This window comes from Mus pahari, chromosome 1 (assembly GCF_900095145.1).
Source record: "Mus pahari chromosome 1, PAHARI_EIJ_v1.1, whole genome shotgun sequence".
Lineage (NCBI taxonomy): Eukaryota > Metazoa > Chordata > Mammalia > Rodentia > Muridae > Mus > Mus pahari.
The window spans coordinates 82,646,636-82,669,281 of NC_034590.1; the positions used below are offsets into that span (position 1 = coordinate 82,646,636).

The 22,646-nt window shown below is 46.2% G+C and overlaps 1 protein-coding gene across 7 annotated transcripts in view; it reads left to right on the plus strand.

The window, feature by feature from the left end:
* Tead1 (TEA domain transcription factor 1) overlaps nucleotides 1–22,646 on the plus strand; it is a 220,906-nt gene that overhangs the window by 156,593 nt on the left and 41,667 nt on the right. For 4 of the 7 annotated variants that reach the window (XM_021198957.2, XM_029538170.1, XM_029538158.1 and 1 more), the window contains exons 3-9: nucleotides 1,554–1,618; nucleotides 4,021–4,083; nucleotides 4,173–4,235; nucleotides 18,262–18,273; nucleotides 19,002–19,136; nucleotides 20,369–20,415; nucleotides 21,265–21,326. In XM_021198957.2, the coding sequence (XP_021054616.1) occupies nucleotides 1,554–1,618; nucleotides 4,021–4,083; nucleotides 4,173–4,235; nucleotides 18,262–18,273; nucleotides 19,002–19,136; nucleotides 20,369–20,415; nucleotides 21,265–21,326 (447 nt within the window). The remainder of the gene's footprint in view (nucleotides 1–1,553; nucleotides 1,619–4,020; nucleotides 4,084–4,172; nucleotides 4,236–18,261; nucleotides 18,274–19,001; nucleotides 19,137–20,368; nucleotides 20,416–21,264; nucleotides 21,327–22,646) is intronic. The other 3 variants (XM_021198971.2, XM_029538163.1, XM_021198987.2) reach the window with 2 other exon arrangements.

The window sequence follows — 22,646 nt, forward strand, 5'->3', positions numbered from 1 at the left end:
GCAGGGAGACACTTGCCAGAGTGATTAGACCGGAGCTTGCCAGTGGGGCTAATTAAAGACCATGAAATACATTGTTCTATAGCTGTATGGTATAGAGTGTGTTCCTGGAACAGTTGAATATGACTCATTGGACCACTCTTAGAAGGATTCACATCTTCAGGAGTGGGTTTTCTTTCTCATGGTAGCTTATTGGTACTTTTTGCTTCTTTTGGGGGGAATGCTTTTATGTCACAGCATAGTTCTTTTGCATCATAACTGTTTAAAACTTCAGTTTGCTAGCGGCAAAAGAATGAAAAGTTTTTTTGTTCAGATGTTTTTTTCTTGGCTCAAGGCTACAAGACTTGGAGAAGGTTGAGTCACTTGCCCTAACACACAGGCATGAGAACAGCCTTGTCTGTAGTTAGCTGCGGGTGCAAAGACCACATTTTGGATCTTCTGCTTCCATACTGTTGAGCTTCCTTTGGCTGCTGTACTTGGCAGCCACGAGAGCCTCACTCTCTTGTGTCTATAATGAGGTGACCACAGGGAGAAGCTTGGCTGAAGAAGAAAATGACCATTTAGAAATACGGACTGAAACAGAAGATCTGGGCTCATTTTCTTCCAGACTAAATAACGTGTGTGTGTGTGTGTGTGTGTGTGTGTGTGTCTGTGTGTGTGTCTGTGTGTGTGTCTGTGTGTCTGTGTGTGTGTCTGTGTGTGTGTCTGTGTGTGTGTCTGTGTCTCCTTTCCAACTCAGCACTTTATGTGCAAGCAAACAAGATCACACAGGCTTTTTTGTTTGATCTTTTTGAGACAGGGTTTCTCTGTATAGCCCTGTCTGTCTTAGAACTCACTCTGTAGACCAGGCTGGCCTCAGAGACCCTCCTGCCTCAGCCTTCCGAGTACTGGCATTAAAGGTGTTGCCATCATGCCAAGCTATACTGGAATTTTCTTAAAAGACATATTTCAATCTTGGTGACTAGACAAAATGTAAAGTTAAGTGCTTTTTATCGTAGTTTTCCTGAGTAAATATTTTTTCCCAGGCAGCTGTGCTGCTTTTCCATCAGGAGTGAACTGAAAAGGCTCCACTTAACCAAGAGGAAGGAGAAAACAAACCAAGGTCTCCTCCTCACCAAGCCGCTCTAAAGGTTCTGGTCCTCTAAGCTCCGAAGTGCTGGCATTACAGGTGTACAGCAGCATGCTTGGGTTATTGCCATAAGCAATTCTACCATCCATTCCAATTAAGGAGTCTGCCTTTTATTATTTGTCTTTATTTTATATATGAATGTTGTGCCTGTGTGCATATATGTATGTGCACTTCATGTGTGAGTGTCTGGATGCCAGAAGGTGGTGCCAGATCCCATGGAACTGCAGTTATGGATGGCTGTAAACCACCATTTGAGTTCATTCTGGGAACTGAACTCAGAACCTCTGGAAGAGCCAGCCAGCGCTCTCAACCACTGAGCCATCTCTGCAGCCTCTGCCATTCAAAATTCTCGAATACATTTCTATTCTTGGCTTTTAGGGGCTTTCTTAAGTAGCCTACCTTATTGTAAACTCTTTTTTTCTTGCAGGTAGAAATGAATTGATAGCCAGATACATCAAGCTCAGGACGGGGAAGACAAGGACCAGGAAGCAGGTACAGTACCCCCCTGCAAGGTTTGCATGTCAGCGAATGGCCCGGAGACATTGGGCTGCCCTGGCTGCTGTGCTTTGGCTCGAGGAGCCCTCGTCCCAGTGCCCTGTAAGGAGTCCGTGGCGTAGTGGTTTCTCTGTGGCCCAAGCATGTGCTACTGCACTGCATACACACATGGGAAAGTTCCCTGCCAAGCCAGTGTCTGAACTTCCCCTTTGCTGTATGTTCAATCCTGTCTTCCCCTTACCTCAACCCCACCATCCTAACATTGCAGAAGGCTGCAGGTGCACTTACCCTGGCAAGCCAAGAGATTTGGAGGTTCTGTGCATTTTAATATCCTGCAACGGTTATATAATTGTCATGCTTTCAATGAAGTCACGCCAGTGGCCTTTAACAGTGGCCTAAAAGTGACACTGAGCAAGGGATACACTTCCAGGGCACTGTGGCTTCTTTAGCAATGGCTTTTTGTCAGCCTCTGCTGTGACTATAAAGCAGTTACACGTTTTATATGCTGCAGAACAGGAATGGGAATTCTTTTCTGCCTTCCCTGGTTCTTCTGGACACAGAGCAGCCCAGATTTCTGATGTGACCAAGTTCACAAATGAAATGGGTGGGAAATCAGTCTCTAAGAACAGAAAAGGAAATGAAAATAAACCACCCATGTGATGGGTAGGTCTGTGACAGGAAAACAGTTATTTCTTGATGTTAACCTGTGTGGAACCACAGTGTAGCTGACTAGATGTGGCGGAGTGCACCTCTAGTCCCAGCTGCTTGGGAGTCTGAGGCCTCAGGTTCTTTTGAGCCCTGGAGTGAGTTCAAGACCACTTGGGTAACATAGAGACTTCATGGCAGAATAATTAAAGGGAGTAAGGGGCTATAACTGAATCCTGAGTGCAGCCAATCCACCTGTGTCTCTTCAAAGTTCAGTGCGATTAGGGTGCCCTGGTGGGGGTTGGGGGGAAGCTTCCTTTATGGAGTGTGGCGCAGTGGGCTGGGCTGTCCCTCAGAAATGCTGCCCACGCTGGCCCCTTGCTAAGTCAGCAGAAAGGGGTGGCCTCCTGCCAGCACAGAGGCAGGCAGGCAGGCACTGTCTGCTGGGGATGCACCCAGCCATGGCCCTCATCAAGGCAGAGAATCAGAAGCGATTCTGGGTGCAAATGAGTAACAGCGGGAGCCAGATGAAGGGGCGAAGAGGATGGGGGAGCCCTGCTTCCCTGGAAACGGGAAGAAAGGGAATTATCGAAACTCAAAAGACATTTAACCACCGAAAGATCTTTAATAATCTGGAGTCACTGGAGAGTTAGAAATGAGGTGACTGCCACAAAGCCCAAGTCACTAAACTTGTAATGGGAAGGTTCAGAGTCTCCCAATGCAGACAACAGGCTCTCATTCCATCTCAAGAACTGGCCTGTTGGCCAGCAAGCTCTGGTCACTTGCCCAGTGACCCCTTCACTGGGGGCTCTTCTAAATTTAATCAAGTCCCACTGAAATCGATGCGGTTTTGCTTGCCCAGTGGAATCACTGTGTTAGAGGCCTGTCTGGCAGTTTTTCCACACCCAGCATCACCCTCCAGGTGCCTGTTGGCCACAGTTGGCGGCACCGCTCTAGTGTTGTTCAGCAAAGCTGAGTGGTTTTTCAGACCAGATTTTTAACTGGCTGGCTGGTTGTATTCACACATCTCTTTTTGTAATAATATGCAGATCCACTTGGCTCCCAGGCGATTCCCAAAAGTGTGGAAGGATTAAAGAAATTTTAAGGGGTTGGGGGGGGGGCGGGGGGGGGCTCTGCTAACTGGGTCCCATTTTTCTTTGAGATCTAATTTATATGCCAGTATTATTTCAGCATTTGCCACAGAATCTAGAGTCCTCCCGGAGATCAGAATCCAGCGCACAGCCTCAGCTTTGATTCTGTAGAGCATGCTAGTTTATGGGCAGTCCTCTCTAAATTGAGAAAGGGGGATTTTCCTTCTCTCCTGATACTGAGAAGCTGTAAATATTTTAATTTATCTCTACCCCCTGCCTTTTTAAAAATTTCATAAAGAAAGCATCCTTCCTCTCTCCTCTTATGGCTCTCCAGATAAGATTTTCCCCAGCACCCACCTATCATCTCTCCAGGTGGGAACATGGAGGTGAGCCTGCCCCAAGTTCTGAATCAAGTCACTGCCATGAGGACCCTGTCCATAGAGCTTTAGAGGGGTGCTGGGGGCTTGGTGTCTGGCTGGGACTGTATGTTCCTAACCGCAGAGCTTCGTTGAGATGCAAATAACCTCCCCTACCCCACCCCTCCCAAGGAATAGAGATTTTATATTTGATTTCCTTTTTTTGTTTGTTTTTGTTTTTGTTTTTTTGTTTTTGTTTTCTTTTTTTCTCGTTTTTGTTTCCCCCGCATAAACCCGAAAAATGTAGGTGTCTAGTCATATACAGGTCTTAGCAAGAAAGAAAGTTCGAGAAATTCAAGCCGCCATTAAGGTACGTCTGGCTTGCCCAGTTGTAGGGGGCTTTTCATCTCCATGGTTACAGGCTTTTCCTTTGTTTTCCTCCCTTCCCCTACCCTGCAGGTGTCTAGTCACATTCAGGTTCTTGCCAGAAGGAAATCTCGTGATTTTCATTCCAAGCTGAAGGTATGCGCTTTTCTGCTTTTTGGCTCGTGGTTGCTATGCACCTCACTTCCTGTTTTCCATGGTGACTGGTGAATGCCTGGCGCTGGGATTCTTGTAACCTAGCTTCCTAGCATGTGAGGGCTGTTTACATTTCTTTGTGTCTAATCTCTCTGTTTCTGTACGGGCCTCACATTAAACTCTGTGTGTGCGAGTGTGTGCAAGTTTCCCAGTAACAACGCAATGGCAATCGCAGTCGCAGCAGAGAGCTGATCTCGATAACTTCAGCACAGAAATGCAATTAAAAGAAGAAGAAAAGAAAAAGAAAAAAAAAATCTTCTAATAACTGTCCTGTAGCTCTGGGCTAGCAAGTTGTCCCCAGAGAACTAGCTAATGGATAGTCTAGTATACCTTAAAAATAAAATAAAATAAAGTAAAATAAAATGAACTGAAAAGGATGAAATTGTCTCCAGTTGTTGTGAAATGACTTTTATAATACATTTAGCATTGATTCTAATTTATGTTTTTTTTTTTTTAATGTATTTAAAAAAAAAATTACTTACAGGGCTGGAGAGATGGCCCAGAGAACCCTGGTTCAATTCTCAGAATCCTTATAGCAGCTCACAATTTTCTATAACTTGAGTTCCAGGGGATCCAATGCCATTTTCTGGCCTCTGCCAGCAAAATACACATATACATAAGATAAATAATAGTAATTTAAGAAAATACATTTTTATATGTATCTCCTTCAACACAAGCTGTCTTCCACATTGTCTGATACACTGTTTTTTAGTGGGGCCTCCTTAGTAGAGAGAGCTAAACCAGACATGCTGGCTTATACCTGGGGAAGGAGGCAGAGGTGGGGAGTGTGGCTCAAATGTATGATGAGATACCATTTCAAAAATACAGAAAAGAGCGCTGGCATGGTGGCGCACGCCTTTAATCCCAGCACTCAAGAGGCAGAAGCAGGAGGATATCTGTGAGTTCCAGGCCAGCTTGGTTCACATAGCCAGTCTAGGACAGTCAGGGCTCTGTTACACAGAGAAACCTTATCTTAAAAAACAAAATAAACACAGAAAAGAAATAGAAATTAAAAAAAAAAATCTGCAGATAGCGCCACAGGCAAAAACAAAACAAGAAAAACAAAACCTAAAGATGGGTCTTGAAAATAAGATAATCAAGCCTGGGCTGGTGAGATGGCTCAGTGTTTAAGATCACTGACTGATCTTCCCAAGGTCCTGAGTTCAAACCCCAGCAACCACATGGTGGCTCACAACCATCCATAACGAAATCTGATGCTCTCTTCTGGAGTATCTGAAGACAGCTACAGTGTACTTAAATATAGTAAATAAATAAATAAATATTTAGGGAAAAAAAAGATAGTCAAGCCTGCTTCATGTTGAGCTTTTTTTTTTTTAAATATGGGTACCATTTATAACCAAGAACCATCCACTGTAAGAGATAAATACAAATGTAAAAATTAAGGCATTGATAATTTTTAATTCCAAGTTCCTTTTCCTGCTCCAGTTTAGTGTGCATGGCATTTACTTCTCTGAAATGCAGTGATTCAGAGCCCCTTGGGAAGGTCTTTATTTACTATTTATTCATAGTACAACTTAGTTTAGGATCCTATTGTTATTCTCATGCAGCCTTCCCCCACCCACTGGCGACGTTTGTGGTTTTGTTCCACAACACAACGGTGCCAGTTCTTAGTGCTGAATGCTGGTACCTCTCCCTACAACCCTTCAACCTTAAAAATACAAACCAGGACGGCTGACATAGGATGACTAGGTAGGAAGGAGCATAGGTCATGCAGCATGCTTGCTCGCTGGCTTGCATGTGTGGCTGATGGTGGCTGGCTTTGAGCTGCACTGGCTGAGCAGTTGAAAGGCTAAAGGAACTTTCTAGATCTTGCTTTTTAACCAGAGGTGCTGTACTCTCTACATGTATGTAACGACCCCGGTGCTTGCTCAAGTTCTCACTCTGATTCTAGTTCTCTAGGCTAATGAATTAACAATGTACAAAGAAGTTTACAGAAACCAATTTTGTATTTCCATCTCTGATATTACAAACTCTCTCTCCACTGTGTGTATGTTCTCCATAGGCACATGGGGTGGGGGTGGGGGTGGGGTGGGGTAGGGGTGATGGTGGGGGTGGGGCTGGGGTTGGAACCTGAATGGAAACCTCAGAAGGTAATAAAAAACTGTATGACTGGGCAGTGGTGGCACAAGCCTTTAATCCCAGCACTTGGGAGGCAGAGACAGGTGGATTTCTGAGTTTGAGGTCAGCCTGGTCTACAGTGTGAGTTCCAGGACAGCCAAGGCTACACAGAGAAACCCTGTCTTGAAAACAAAACCAAACCAAAAACAACCAAACCAAAACAAAACACCCCCAAAAAAACCTGTGTGACTCGGAAGAGATTCTATTGAGGTATGAGGAGTCACTTGGAGGTTTTCAACTTTCTTCTTTAAATAAATGTCACAGTATTATACATAACACCCATATTCAGACGGATAAAGTTGTTCTTAAAGAATAAAAAAGACTCTTTCTTTCTACTTTCAACCCACTCTTGGAACAGGCCCAGGGAGCAGGTGTCAGGCAGAGGCTGTTGGATGGCATTTGGGCCTCAGAAGCACTTTTAGTCGCTCTTTAATTCTTTTCTTCCATGACTCTCGGAGAAGTGGAGTCCTCTGTGGTCTGTCTACCCATTAGACCTTCCAAATGCTCCAGGCATGGCACTTACCAGTGGGCTCTTGATAGCCACCCCCCTGTCTCAGAGCTAGCTATATAAACGGGACTCTGAGATATAGGACACTGTTGGTTGTTAGCAGAAAGAGCCACAGTGTGATGGGGAAGGAGCCCTGTGACCATGTCTGGAGAGTGTGTTTCAGAGTCTGGGATTTCAAGGACAGCTGTTGTGTTCCAAGCCTTCTGTGTTCTCTCATTGAAACTCACAAATTAAAATTAGCACTCTATTGTTCTGATTTCGAGAAAAAATACAGAATAAATTATAGTTCAATGGGTCAAGTCCATAATTGATTTGACAAAAGTTACCAAGCCTAGTAAAGAGCAAAGAGAGGATTTGAACTCAGCTCTTTCTAAATCCTAAACGAGAAGAATGCTTCATGTCATCATATTGTAGAGAAGTGGCCACCCCGAATTCCCTGGTTTAGGACACACAGCACTTCCATTAAGTGTCTACCCTATACCATTGAGCCTGTGGCTAACATATGGAGATAATTTAGAATGGACACTGGTGGTCATAAGTAACCTTGTCTGTTCTCTCAGGGTAGTAGTACAGTCAAAAAATGGCTTGTCAGTCCCGTGTCCTGTGTACATTCTCCTGTGGATGTTTTAGTATGATGTTGCTCTACTCTCCCTTGGCAGAACATGAGTGCTTGTCTGCAGATCTTGCAGGGGGTAGGTGGTCTTAGAGTCCTGTCTCAGCCTGTCTCAGCTTTCTCTGCTGGGCTCTGGTATCTATCTCACATTTGAAAGACGACACAGTAACAGGTATCTTCGCAGGGTTCACCATGGGGACAGACTAATTGTCCTAGTTGAATTCCCACAATAACTGATCAGATAAACTTACTACGTGATTTGAAGTCATCTTAAAAATGACACATCACTCCTGGGTATGTACCGGGGGTGGCAGGAAGTGGCCAAGATTACACGAGATACTGTGTTTTCCTTGAGAAAGGTGTGGGAAGGAGATGTGTTGGAGGTGACTGATGAGTTGGCCGCTACTGGTCTACCCTCTGGGGTAATAATGCCTCTTCTAGGCTGGTCACCATGTTTCCACATATCCAGAAATCCAAGTGGGTTACCCATGGGAGTGTGTAGTGGGTTGAACAGTTGTCTGCCTGTCCTGTGAATACTAAAAACAATGTCTCATTTATTTGTCTTCCTAAAGAGATGGTAAAAATGGCATGTGCATAGCTGGGCCCCTCCTGGGTACACTTTGCCATAAGCTCGTTCGCTTTAAAAGTGTGTGTGTGGCAGTGAACTTATCAAGGTCTTATGAAGGTCGGAGAACAACTTTGAGGCATCTCTTGTCTCCTTCCAGCAGTATGGGTCTCTTGTGAGCCAGTTGTCTGTATCCACTGAGACATCTCTCCATCTCCAGCCAGTTTACTTCTCCTTTTCTAGACCAGGGAGTGAGAGAATTCTTTAGGCTACTGGTTTTCCAGCAATCCTATTGTCTGCTGTGATAAAACACCATGACCAAAGGCAACTTGGGCAGGGAAGTGTTTATTTCAGATTACAATTCTCAGGTCATGTTCCATCACTGATGAAAGTCTGGGCAGGAATTGGGAGGCAAGAACTAAAGGAGACCCATGAAGGAATACTGCTCTTGGCTTGCTCAGTCTGCTTTCCTATACAACCCAGGACCGCCTGCCCAGGAATGGCGCTACTCCTAGTGGGCTGTGCCCTCCCACATTAATACATTAATTATTAATCAAGAGAATGCCCCTAGAGGTTCCTCTTTTCTAATAACTCTAGCTTGTGTCAAGTTGACAGAAAACCAGCCAGGGGGTGTGTGTGTGAGAGAGGGGGGGGGGCATGTGCCAGATGTTGACACTGGTTATCTTCCTTAATTTCTCTCTACCTTATATTGAGCCACAGTCTCTATTTTTTTACTCCAGCACTCACTGACTTGGCTACTCTAGTAATGCAGCGTGATCCAGGATCCCTTGTCTCTACTTCTTATGTTACAGAAGGGGCCACCACTCACCCCCTCCCAAATTTATGGGAATTCAGACTCAGCTCCTTACCCTTTTGTGGCAGGGTGCTTCACCCACAGTCATCTCTCCAGCACTAGAACTTGTCTTAAGCTGGGCACCATAGTGAAACTATGACCTGAAATAGTAACCATGCGTCTGACACCCACCCTCTCAAACCCTTAGTTCTACTTTGTCCTTTGGCTGGTCCATAGAGTATAGATTGAGAAATTGCCATCGCCATCCTGCCTCAGGCAGAAGGCTAGAGAAGCTTCTGTGTTCCCCTTACAGTGCTGGTTCCTGATGTGTGTTTCCCTGAGCAGAAGACTCACAGAAGTGACTGTACCTCCCCTGCCACATTCTCAATGAGTAGCCCCCTGAAAAGTGTTAGTGTCACTTCTAAAGGTCAGCCGCTGCTCCTGGCTGCTTCTCAGAGTGACTGTAGGCTCAATCATCCCCCAGGTATGCAGACCCTTTGTCTGTTTTCATCTTCACAGTCAGGAAAAGGTTCTGTTGAACTTTAAAAGCGAGGGAGTGATGCTTCCCTCAGCCTCTGGGGGTTTTTTCAGATCTGGTACAGTGGGAAATAGGAAGCCTTGTGCTAATTCCCTTGTCAGTTTCCCACAGCCAAGACTGCAGTAGACAAGAAACAGGGCCCAGAAAAGAAAGGCTAGCCAACCACGAGTGGTTATCTGGATTACCCTGAAGAGTACAGAGTACTGTGGAGGTAGACCCTGGGCAGTGATTGGAATAGCTCTGTGTCACCTAACTGAAGAGGGGACATTTGCTCAGGGGCCTGGGGAGCATTCACTAGGCGGCTTCTTTCTACCTTAGTTATAGTTTGCTCTAAGAGAATGGCTAGTAAGAGAAGCTAAGTTGGAGGCAGGGACCTAGTAACTGAACTATGACAGTGTGGCAAGAGGGCTAGGCACCTGGGCCAGGGGCTCCTTCATAACCTGAGCCATACTCAAGTAGCCTTCAGTTGTCCCTTATGGCCAGCCTCCACTGATGCCTCCTCTTCAGCCCACTGTTTGGGTCTCCTCCTCAGCGTTTTTAAACAAAGAATTATGAATACAAGTTCTGTTTGTAAGTCTGTAAATATATATGATAGAACTTTTGAACTAGTATGTTTTATGTGTATGAGAGTTTTGTCTACGTGTTTGCCAGCTTACCAGAAGATGGCATTGGATTACTTATAGACAGTTGTGAGCCATCTTGTCAATGCTGGGAATCGAACTTCAGACATCTAGAAGAGTAGCCGGTGCTCTTAGCTGCTGAGCCATCTCTCCAGCCCCCTGAACAAGATTTTCAGTAAAACACTCAAAACCTAGCTTTTTAAGAGCTGGGAAGTAGCTGAGTCAGCAGAGTGCTTGCCAAGCAAACAGGAGAGGGACCTGAGTTTAGATCTTATACCATAGCCCCGATGCGGAATGCTGGGCACAGGGACATGTATCTATAGCCCCAGTGCTGGGGAGATCCCTCGGCGTCTGTCGGCTGCTTTAGGCAGCGAGTATACCTTGTCTCAGAATAATAAGGTGGGGAGGGAAAGAAGGAGGAGGGGATGCATCCATGCAGAGAGAGACAGAGACAGAGAGACTGAGAGAGACCCTGAGCTTCTTAATAGCTGGAAGCATGCATCAAAAGTAACCATGAAGTTTTTACTTAAGTATAAAAAAGTTAGTCCATGATCAGACGTGCTTGCTTATGTCTGTAATCAGTCCTTGGGACGTAGGAGGGACTGAATTTAAGGCCAGTCTCCTAGGATGACCCAAGCTACATCTCAAACACCAAAACACAACACCCAGGCTTGTCTACCACACAGACACTTAATCAAGCACCTCTCGTCTTCCCTAAGTAAACTCAGCCCTCTTCCTCTTCCCTCACCTCCGAGTCTTTTCTTTGTCACATTAGAAAATAAAGCAGCTGAGAAGTCGGCCCCCCTCTTGCCCTGAAGTTGAATTCAGCTGGCTGTCACTCATTGTCTACCAAGAGCTCTTGGTGTTGCCCTTAGCACCAACACAAGACAAGTCATTGACAGCATCCTCAGAAGATTGATCTGGTCACTCAGGATGGCCCCAGATGCAGGCCATAATCATGTGCGAGAAATGCAAGAAGCCTGTGGGATAGGTTGGGATATAGCTCGGTGGCTGAGGGCTTACCTGGCGTGGTTGGATCTCCAACTGCATAAGAAGAAAAGAAATAGGGAAAGACACCACGAAACAGTGCATCGGAGCAGGAAGGATGGTGCGGGCCACTTCCAGGAGACACTCAAGAAGACCCCATGAAGACGGCTAAAGGAATGATAGAAATTCACACAATGAAGAGTTTATATTATCTTGATCAAAGTGCCTAAGAAGAAGCAAAAGTGCTTATCTTCAAGAGGATGCCTTTCCTTTTGGGACCTAGCCCTTCTGACCCATGCATGCCTCTTCTAGGGGTGGGTGTGTTTTAGGTGACCCACACACAGCTTTATAGCTGTCCTGATGTGGTCAGCAAAGATAGACGGATACCATGCAGTAGGCAAATGGCCTCTGGGTCTGTGGTACAGCATTGCAATTCACAGATGTCATCTTGGAGCTGGCTTCCTGATTTGTCACCAACTGCATCTGCCTCAGCTACATCTGCACTCCTATCCTGTATTATGTAGATACCCTTGCCCCCTACAGCTTAGAATCTTACCAAAAATCTCAGATTGGGTTATAGGAGACAGCATAGTACAGGAGCAGCTTGTAACATTTGAAATTCTTCGCTACTCTGAAATGTTTTCTCTGTGGAGGTAGCAAAATTAGCCCTTTCTGAATCTCTAAGAATTGAGACTCAGCCTGGCCTGGAAAAAGGTGGCAGCTGAATTTTCCATGTTTTATATCTCTCTTTCCGACAGGGAGTTTCCACACAGAGTTTCCCCGCTCTGTCCCTCTCTCCCCACACAAGATATCTAGAGCCATCATGGCAGAGACCTTAGGACCCAGATGTGGCTCTGGAGATGGAGTCATGTTTGTGTTCAAATGATTGTACAGCATGAGGAAACAGGAAGAGGAAACAAGGTCACTGCTCTGTCCTCACCTAGGCAGGGATCTGTCTTGGGTAGAAGAAGATTTGGTCTTGCCATGGCCCACAATGAGGAAAACTGATGGTGCTTCATTGCAGCAGAGCAGGAAAGGGGGCTTGTGTCTGTGTTCCATCCAGTGATTGACTAAATTATCAGCTATGTGAGCTCTCCCGGGGCCATTTTGTTGTTGTTTCAGTTTTGACCAGGGGCCCTTGTGATTGGATTTTCTTTTTTTTTTTTTTTTTAGGTTTTTTTTTTTTTTTTTTTTTAAGATTTATTTATTTATTATATGTAAGTACACTGTAGCTGTCTTCAGACACTCCAGAAGAGGGCATCAGATCTTGTTACGGATGGTTATGAGCCACCATGTGGTTGCTGGGATTTGAACTCCGGACCTTCGGAAGAGCAGTCGGGTGCTCTTACCCACTGAGCCATCTCACCAGCCCGTGATTGGATTTTCAAACAGACCTTTCTTTCCAGTCAGCTATTCCTTCCAATAAGCAAGAACTTAAAGTTCAAAGGGCTGCTTTCATTCTTTCAAGTTCAAGAACTCCATGGGGCATTGCCCAAGTGCAACTCCACTGCTTGCAGTTGGTGTTGCTATTCCAGGCGAGGCAGACATGCTGTGCTTCCTGTGGTCCCCTGGGCCGCACATGAGAAGTGGGAGCTGAATAGAACACAAGGTCCCAAGCCTCGATTGGAACCTGCATCCTCCTGGCCATTTTTTAGGTTTGGGAAACCATGCTGGCCTCTTCCAGCCTTCAGGTTCTTTTGACCTCATGACATGAGTCCTCTGACCTCATAGGTACTCAGCTGATGTGGGAAGGAATTAGAATCTCCACTGGGAATGTGGAATACAGGGCCGACTCTGTGATCCCAAGGCTGGATCTGTTTGCCTTTCTGTTCTGAGCCAAGCCTGGAAGAGTTTGTATGGTAAACTGAAGCAGCTCCATTCTGAACTGAGAAATCTATTGCTTGCTAAGCAATCCCCAGTGTCTACTAGAGAATACTTTAGGATAAAGTTGGTAACCAGGATTGCACAGTAAAGACTAGAGCTCCTGAGCTAGGTCATAGCAGAAGCCTGGATGGTGGGCCAGTGGGACTCCATCTTGACTGAGCTTAGCAGCCTTTTCCCCTGCTTTAGCAAAGAGGCAATAAGGGCTTACAAAAGCTTTGTGACCTGCATGGGGTGGCAGATCTGGCCCTGATCCTTGGCCTGTCTGGTGCCAAAGCCCAAGTTCCTCACAGAAGGATCCAGAAGGGTTCACATCCCTGACTGAAGGTGTTGTGCATCAGCCCTTTCTTTGTGAGTTTGAAGGCTATGGCAATGTGAGGGCTTAGCTCTCACGCTAGAACTCAGATGCCAGCTCCCAGACAAAAGGGCAGTGAGCAGGAAGGCAACTTTTCCTCAGCTCCTAGCTCCAGACCATAGCTGGCCTACATCCTCCATTCCCAGGAGTCTCAAGGCTCACCCTCCCGGCTCCTCATCTCGAGTTCTTTGTGAAAGCCAGAGGCCCACATCAGAAAGAAAGGATCCGCTGTGGACAATGACACAGTGCTAAACATAGCTCTGTACATTTGAAAATGAACAATGTGTAAAAGCCTTGAAACATTTTTTTCTTTGATGTGAATGGAGTCTTCGGCATTTCGAAATACAATGCAATGAATTAATTGCTCCTCATTAGGCAGCAAGTCGGGCCCATGCTGAAAGCACCTTCCCTCCTCCACAGCGCCATGGCCTGACCAGAGCTGCCCCTTTCATATTTGTTCCCGCCTTCTGCACTGATAAGCAAATTAGAGATCACGGCTAGAAAACATTGAAGTGCCCCATCCTTTCCCCAGACCACCTTACGTTTTTTGTGATGTTTATCTCCTCAAGAGTCACGGCTAATTGTTGCAGAGGTCATGTGAATCTACACTGTGCTTGATTAGAAACAACATCTGCAAAAGTCATTCTTAGAGTAGTATTTTTCATGTTTTGTCTTTTTCTGCTTGGAAAAAAAATGTGGTTTTTCAAGCAAATTGCTGTTTTCCCTCCCTTGTGTTACAATTTTATGTTGCTGGGGAAAATGTTTGCAGCAAAGCACTTAGTAGCTCATGACAGCTCTTTTATTCCATGGTCTCTGTGACTTTATATGTATTTTTTTTTAACTAATATTTCCATATGAATTTCTGAGATGATAGTTCAGGAGTAAATTGACCTGCTAGATGGTTTGTCTACGCACACTGTATATTCTATATATTAGAAATTTACAGGCTATCTGTATATGCTGCGTATAGCATGTGCTTAATTAATGGATGGCAGCTGTGATAGACTGCGTATGGGAGCGTGTGCTCTCTTTATGTTTATTACCATCAAAGTTTGTCTGTGGACAGCATGGAGGGCTGAGATCATGTGCAAGCCAACTGGACTCTGGCAAAGCAATGGGAAAGGAGGGATTAATCTGCTCAGTAGCCAGAGGCTAGTGCATACAGGCTCCTCTTCAGCCATGTGCATTCACATTGCTGCCTTCCCAACATGTATGTTACATGCAGGCATTTCCTTGACACCACGTCCATTGTGATCTCGAAGGAGAGGCAGTCAGCCCAGCAGAGCTCAGCTTCATGAACTAGGAAAGCCTGTTTACTTACTAACAGTTTGCAAGGTTCCAGGCCGAGGAGTTTATGAGTGACTCAGCCTGCTGGACTGGACAGAGGCAGTGAGGCAGTTGATTGTGTATGGCATCAATTGAATGGTAAGGAAGAGAGGGTGAATAATGAGACTTAACCTCTAACCCAGAATTTACCACCACCTTTGGGCAGTGTTTGCTACTCTAGGGGAATCGGTAGGTCATAGGCTCAAGAGGAACAGAGAATGAACTTGCCTTAGGATTTCCCTCTGAGACTTTTATTCTTTTGTGTTCCTGAACACACACACACACACACACACACACACACACACACACACACACACACACACACACACATGTTCCTGGTGTCTTAAGTCAGGAAGAGTATAACTCAATATTGACTTCCTGCGGTGTTTCAAGATAAAACAGTTCTCTTACCCTTTGTAAATCTCATCCTCATCTCAGAGACATGGAGAGATACAAATACATCTTAGAGTGAAGTTAATTTGGTGTGTGAGTGTAGCTCACATTTCTTGCATGCAGCAAGACTTACTAGGTCCATCAGCCCCTATTCTTTTTTTATGAGGGTGAGAGGAGTCAACAGATAAAAGGCCAGGATATTATCTTGTAGTGACACGGGCAGGCAATTTACCCAGGTTTGACACTTAGGGTGATAATTTTTCCAAAGCCAGTCACGGGTCTTGGGGCTGCAAATGACAGCCGAGAGATCATCTTTCTCAACTCCCATCTCAAGGTAAGAGGGTCTGCGGACAAGTTCTTTTTTTCACAGAGCCCTGCCAGTGCTTATTATCTGTCTCCAGGGTTACTTTAGATTTTACACACCCCCCCAACCCACACATAGCCCTTTTAATTTTTACATGTATCTTATAGATGAAGGGCCACTGCTGTGAAATTCAATGAATAGGTAGGAATCACGAGAGAGGACGTTTTAGTCCATTTACAGGAAATTGTTCATTCTCAGGCAGGTGGGTCAAGTGCAGGAGCCACTACTTGAGATAAAATTTCCGTCCCACACTTAGCTGCCTTTCCTGACAGAAAAAGCCAAGAGGTGCCCAGATTTGAACACACTATTTGGTTGCTTCTGGTCATTAGTTCAGTGGCCTCATAGAACATGCTGTGCTGCTTATAATGGAATCCACTAGCCACCCTCATAGTTACAAATACATTTATAATGGAGCCAGAAGATGTAAGATGTGAAGGTGAAATTCTCCGTAAGTGAAGAAAGTAAAAGGTGTCATGTGACCTGCCCTAGGTGGGGAAGAAGCCAGGACTTGACTTCCCAACAGAAAGCACTGGGTGCTAGAGAGTCACAGAAAACAAGAGCTCTGCTCGCCTGCCTTTGAGCTCTGCGTTTGTTTATGCACCTTCCAGACAGAGTGGCCAGGAGTCATTAGATAGATGAATTAGATCATGCTCTGAGGCTCTGAGAGTCAAGCAGCAGAGAGTCCAGGTCGTGCGAGCCCCCACCCTGCCCCCACCCTCACTGATTTCCTTGTTTCGAAATGTGGCTGGGGAGATGGCTCAGCAGATAAAGGCACTCACTCGAGAGCCTGACCTGTGTTCAGTCAGGGACTCACAGTGGAGAGAACCAGCTTCTACAAGCCGCCCTCTGCCTCTGTATGTGGGTGCATATATGCCTGGTAACTGTTTTAAAATTTTTCAAAAGAAAACTATCAATTCTTCACAGATATTTTGAAGAAATTTTGAACATACCTAGCAAAGAGAAATGTTTCTAGCAGGTGCTCATGTCTATAGGTCTTAGAGATTCAAGGAACTTGTTTTTTTTTTTTTTTTTTTTTTTTTTTTTTTTTTTTAAAGTTTTTAGAGACAGGGACTCTCTCTGTAGACCAGGCTGGCCTCGAACTCAGAAATCCGCCTGCCTCTGCCTCCCAAGTGCTGGGATTAAAGGCGTGTGCCACCACGCCCGGCTTAAGGAACTTGTTTTTTACCTCTAGACCTGGGCTATGGTTTTTCAGGTTGCCCCACTAACTAAAATGACCAATCATATTCCATGCTGGGTCAGCATCTAATAAATGCAGGGTCCCTGAGGGAGGCTGCATGGCTTTCTCATGAAACAGAGCAAGGTCCAGCATCTAATAAACGCAGGGTCCCTGAGGGAGGCTGCGTGGCTTTCTCATGAAACAGAGCAAGGTCCTGAGGCAGTTTTGTAGTTCTTCAGACTTCACAGCAGCCAGGCAGGATAAAAGTCTGGCCTTCTCTTTTCCAAACTACCCCATTCTGGGGCCCAGAGAGGATGTGAAGCCTGCAAGGCCCCTGTGGCCATTCCCTGCCATGACCTCAGTCTCAGCAGATTGCCCCAGAGAGCTTTTATAACCTCTCACCAGGGGTTAAGTGGCTTCAGGGCTGGAGTCCAATGTGTTGGCCTCAAAGAAAACCTAGCCAATGTGTGTTGGTGTCAGGCCTTCCTCTAGAGCCATGCTCACTGCTAATCCATTCCCTGCTGAGGGGATGGGTGGGGCCAGCTGAAGCCACAGGGCTTTCAAAGTGAGTGGACTGCCATTGCCTCCTGTGTGTGCTCAGCTAGGGTCTGCTTTAGGATACATATGCAAGCTTCCAGTCTATAATAAAATTCCATTTCCATGTATGTGTATGTGTGCAAGCTTCCAGTCTATAATAAAATTCCATTTCTGTGTGTGTGTGTGTGTGTGTGTGTGTGTGTGTGTGTGTGTGTAATATTAAATTTTACCTGGCATCAACTTCAGTTAGACAGGCTTCAGGTTAGAGATTTGACTGGCCGGCCAACCAAGCCTGGCTTGAAGGAGTGCCTGCTAGTGAAAAGATACCAAGCACCATTCCTAGTTACTGTAGGCCGTTGTAGCAGGGACCAGCAAACAGACAGGCATCCCCAGGCCTTCACTGTGTCCTTGATGCAGAAGCTGCCATAGCATGCAGATGTTCCTGGTGGGCAGGTACAGCCTGGGGAGCCAGCTGGGGGCTCACTAGCCCTCAAATACAAAGTGCAGACATGGAAAAATGCATGTTTAGTTCCTCCTCCTCCCCCCTCCTCCCCTTTTCATTCTTCCTCTCTGAACAAAAGTATTCTGTAATAGAATATTTTTATTCTTTGAGAATCTGTCTCTTGACCTCCAGAATGGTTTCAAGTCAGAGGTTCTCTTGCCCTTCCCTTCGGCAGCTCAGCCTGTTTGCTCCTCACCTTTGGTTAGATATGCAAACATGGAGGCTGCCTCCTGGCTGGCGTTTCTGTTGTGTCTCAGCCGCTGTCCTCACCGTAGACTCTCTTGAGTGGCAGTTGGATGGGAGACACCACTGTTTGTGTTGGTGTAGCTACTTTGTTCCTGCTCCAGGGACCTCTGGGTTCTGAGTGTAGACTCTGCATGCATCCATGGGTCCTGCCATGCACAAGGCCTAACCAGGTCCATCTATAGTGGAGATGCCACATAGTCCCACAGCAGGAAGTTGGGTGGTCAGTTCCATCAGCAATAGCATCTGGGTAGCACATCCCTAAAGTCTAAGAACTGACACATTCACATATGTGGGTTTTTTTTATGGCGCACGAATGTTGTGTTTATATACATACGTTTTTTTGTTTTTTTTTTTTAACTGAAGAAGAAAAATAACCCTGCCTTTGTACGCCATCCTTTTAACAAACTGTTTATTATTGTATCCAGGTAACAAGCATGGTAAGTATGTTCTCTAAACTGAGTATTCTGTATTTTAGCTGTGCTTGGCAGAATTTTTTGTTTGTTTGTTTTTCTTTTTCGGCTAGCTTTGTGTTACCAATCTTGGCTTTGTAGAAAAGATCCATTTCGGGAAGGGAACACTGTAGCATCCCCACACTGAGCTTTGGTAAAGGAACCCTGTAGCCTTAGTCCCACAGCATGTGCCCCGCAGCATGCTGCTTGGCTGCTCCCCTGCCCGTCTGCTGCTTTGTGAGCCGCCCCTCCACGGATGTCTGCCAGGGTTCCTGGGCTTTGATTGACCTCAGCTGGGGCCTGACACTGTGGCCCAACGACAGCAGACACCCAAGTAGTGCTCTCTTGGATCTGTGGATGGCCCTACCCCTGCTGGTGATCTTTCCCTTGAAAGTTGGGTCACCCCCGACCCCTGGCATGATAAGCCCTTGAGAATTCTTCCGGAAGTAGAAACAATGATTATATTGTTAGACTTCCTATCGTGGGATCAAGGGTTTAAAACCCAACCCGGCCACTAGCAGTCGCCTGCTAGTAGCCCTAGTTCCGAAAGCCAGAGTCACTGCCTCCCGGCCATGTTGATTTCTCTCTGTGCATGTGTGCTTCCATGGCCCCCGTGTGGCTCCGTATTTTAGTCTTTGTGCTTGTGGCTGTACTGTTTAACCCGCATGGTAGACACGTGTTCTCTATTAAGTCAGTGTGTCACTGTCATCTTCAAGGATCAGACTGCCAAGGACAAGGCCCTGCAGCACATGGCTGCCATGTCATCAGCCCAGATCGTCTCGGCTACTGCCATCCACAACAAGCTGGGGCTGCCTGGGATTCCGCGCCCCACCTTCCCAGGGGGTCCGGGGGTAAGTGAATACTCACACCGTGGAGGGATGGCACAGCTACTCAGGAAGCTGATTCAGGAGGGTCACAAGTTTGAAAGCCTACTTGGGCTATGTAGTAGGTTCAAGGTCAGCCTGCATAACTTGATGCAACCCTGTCTACAACTAGGATGAAAAGGGACTAAGGATGCGGCTCAGTAGTAGAGCATCTGCCCGTCATGAGTGAGTCCTTAGGACAGTCCGCAGTATCACAGAATAAAAGGTAGGTAGGTAGGTGATGATAGCTGGGTAGGTAGGTAGACAAAGAGATAGGTGATAGATGAGTAGATAGAATAAAAGATAGATGAAGGGTGGATAGAAAAATGGTAGGTGGATAGATAGATAAATAGATGGATGATTGACAGATGATAGACACGCAGTGGATGGACAAAGGCAAGAGAGATGCGGTAGAAAAGGAGAGAAGTAAAGGAAGGGGGTGGAAAGGAAGAAAGGAAAAGAAATGGAAATAAGAGGGAGAGGAAGATAGTGAAATTTAAAGGCATGAGATTAAAATGTCTTGTTTGTGGAGTCCCACTTAGTTGCTACCTGCCTCTTTTACTCTTTTTCTTAGTTCTCGGTCTCCATCTCTATACCTGTATTCTCAGGGTTATTTCATAGCAACCAAAACCCACTGGGGCAAAATACTCTTTTTAATATTTTCATCTGCCAGCTCCCAAAGACTGAGAAGCTATCTGTTACATCCGGCTTCACCCCAGAGCCATCTTCAGTACTCTCAGTTTCACAGCCATTTTACAGATGTCAAAGCTGAGTTTACTCATTATGAGGCATCATTAGATGTGACTCGGTCGTTTGGATGAGCAGCAATGTCGGCATTCTGCCAGAGGCTTTGGATATGCTCACAGCAAAGACGAGGGTCCTAGTTGCTTCTCCACACTTGGACGTCTTTGTTTCAAAGTGCGTGTGTTGTCCTGTAGGACCTTAGGAGCTACACAACTGTGGGACGTGCAGGAAGCCCTTGCAGAGTAAGCTGACGTGCTTCCTTCCACATTGCCTCTTGGCCTTAGGAGAGTTTACAGGACACAGTGGCTAAAGGAAGCTACCTGGGGTAGGCTATGGTCTTGAACACAGCACTGACCACATCCAAACTCCGGGAATCTGGAGTTCTTGAGCAGAGGCTTACAATTTGAGTGTGTCGCATAGTGTGCTCTGATGAGAACTCATAACCCTGAAGCCTTTGCCTCTTGCTTGCCTTCCAGTTCTGGCCTGGGATGATACAGACAGGACAGCCAGGATCCTCACAAGAGTAAGTCTTTGAAGGCCCCAGACAGCAGAGGCTAGGCAGCCCACCCTGGGGAACATTTTACTCTACCAGACTTTCTCAGGGATCATGGGAGACGAGACAGTCAAACGGAAGTCTGACCCTCCTTATGTTCCAGGACATGGAAATGGACCCACCTTTGAGAGTTAGCAATGGTATAGATTCCTTTCTCCCACCTGCAGAATTAGCAGTGACATAGCTAGACACTTGTATTAGGTCCCTTATCCTTCACGGCTTTGGCTGCAGCACCAGGGTAGGGTCTTCCTTACCTGAGAGAGGGCAAGCAAGATACTATCTCTTTCCATCGTGACTGTCCCTGTGATAGGAGTGTCTGATAGAAAATCCCAGAGACCCCTTGAATCCAAAGCCGAAGCTCAGCCCACAAGAGCCAAGGGCAGCTTGGGGATACAGCAGAAAAGGAATTTTCTTTGTATATGTTTGGCCTAGTGGTCTAGAGATGGGAGACCCTGACTCATGGCCTCCTAAGCCCTCCCTAGGCCATGACAGCTGGCCTTGGTCTGTGCGGGGATGGGAAGTACGCTCCATGGGTACCTGTACACCTCCATGGTACCTGCTACACTGGGAAGCCAGGCTGACCCCAGTCCAACTTAGTCCACCACGTCGTTGTGGGTGTTTGTACCTCAGCAGCCTGCTGAGTAGCCTCTCCTTTGGAAATAGAAACTTCCTTTAGGTAATATGGAATGGGCATCCCACTGCAGACAGGGATCCAGGCAGGTGGGATGATGGGGGAAGTCCTACTGCAGGCCAGAGCCGGGCCTGGGCAGTAGCCCCTACTGCATCTGTAGTTTTGACATGTCAACCATTTTTCTCCAGCGTCAAGCCCTTTGTGCAGCAGGCCTACCCCATCCAGCCAGCAGTCACAGCCCCCATTCCAGGTGAGTCTCCCTGCTCTTGGACGAGGAGTGAGTGAGGGCAGCCTGGCCTCTTGTCCCAGTGCAGTGATATGGGTCTTAGCCACCAGCTGCCTCTCTTCTTTTCCCTAAGGGTGGGTGGCCTTTGAAGCTGAGAAAGGTCCCGGACATCTCCCACCAGATCTTCTCTGGGGCCTAGAGAGACAGCTCTGGGGTCTAGAGCACCAATTGCCATTGTAGAAGACCTGCATTTGTTCCCAGTACCCACATGGTGGCTTACAAACGTTTGTTAATCCAGTTCCAGGGGATGCAATCAGTGTTATTTTCCTTCCTGCAAGCATTAGGCACACACATAGTGCACATACATGTATTGCAGGTAAAACACTTAGATGATAAAAATAAGTAAATAAGAATAAATTTTAAAACACCCCTTTCTTCCAAGAGCTCCTTCTGTGGGACTGTCAGGAAACAGGAACCTGACCACTTTCACTTAAGACGCTGGGCCCCACTTAGAAGGGGAAGTTGTTGTGGTTGCTCTCATCATAAGCTACCACATCATGCCATTCAGTCACAGATTACTTACGCTTTCTTAGGTAGTGAAGTCCAGTTCCCTGTTGGTTCCCTCCTGTAAGAGGGGGCTTACATGCAAGCTCATAGCAGAAACTGAATCTAGGTGACCCATCTGACTCCCCTTTTCTGGGGCCTTGTGACACCCAAATTGTGCATAGGGTCATTTGACTGAACTTCTTGAAAGAGTGTATAATCCTGGATTTACCCTTTCAGTGCCCCTGGTCAAAAACACATTCCACTGTGCCCCGTGTTTCTGTGAAGCACCCCGAGGGAATGTTGTATAGTGTTGGTGGGCACAGTCTTGAGATAGAAGATGAGCCAATAGAGACAGTGCACTATGGGTCCTGGCTTCACGGCATGCCTTCACAAACAAACATTTCCCTAGAGGTGTCTGCCATCCTCAGCTTGCGACCCAGCCAGACCCTGTCACCTGGGATTAGCTGTCAGTATTAGTTGCTGTGGCAAAATATCTATGCAAGCAATTGAAGAAAGAAATGGTTTGTATAGTTTGAGGGTATAGTGTCCTGGCAGTGACATCATGGAGGGAGGAGTGTAAATGATGCTATTGTGTCCACTGGCAGGGAGCAGAAAGGGAATATTGATGCGCAGCTCTCGTCATAGTCATCTTCTTTTTCTTTTCTTTTCTTTTCTTTTCTTTTCTTTTCTTTTCTTTTCTTTTTTTTTTTTTTTTTTTTTTTTTTAAGTTCCTGACTGTCCTGGATTGTGTTTGTAGGCCAAGGTGACCTAGAACTCATAAAGATCTACCTACCTCTG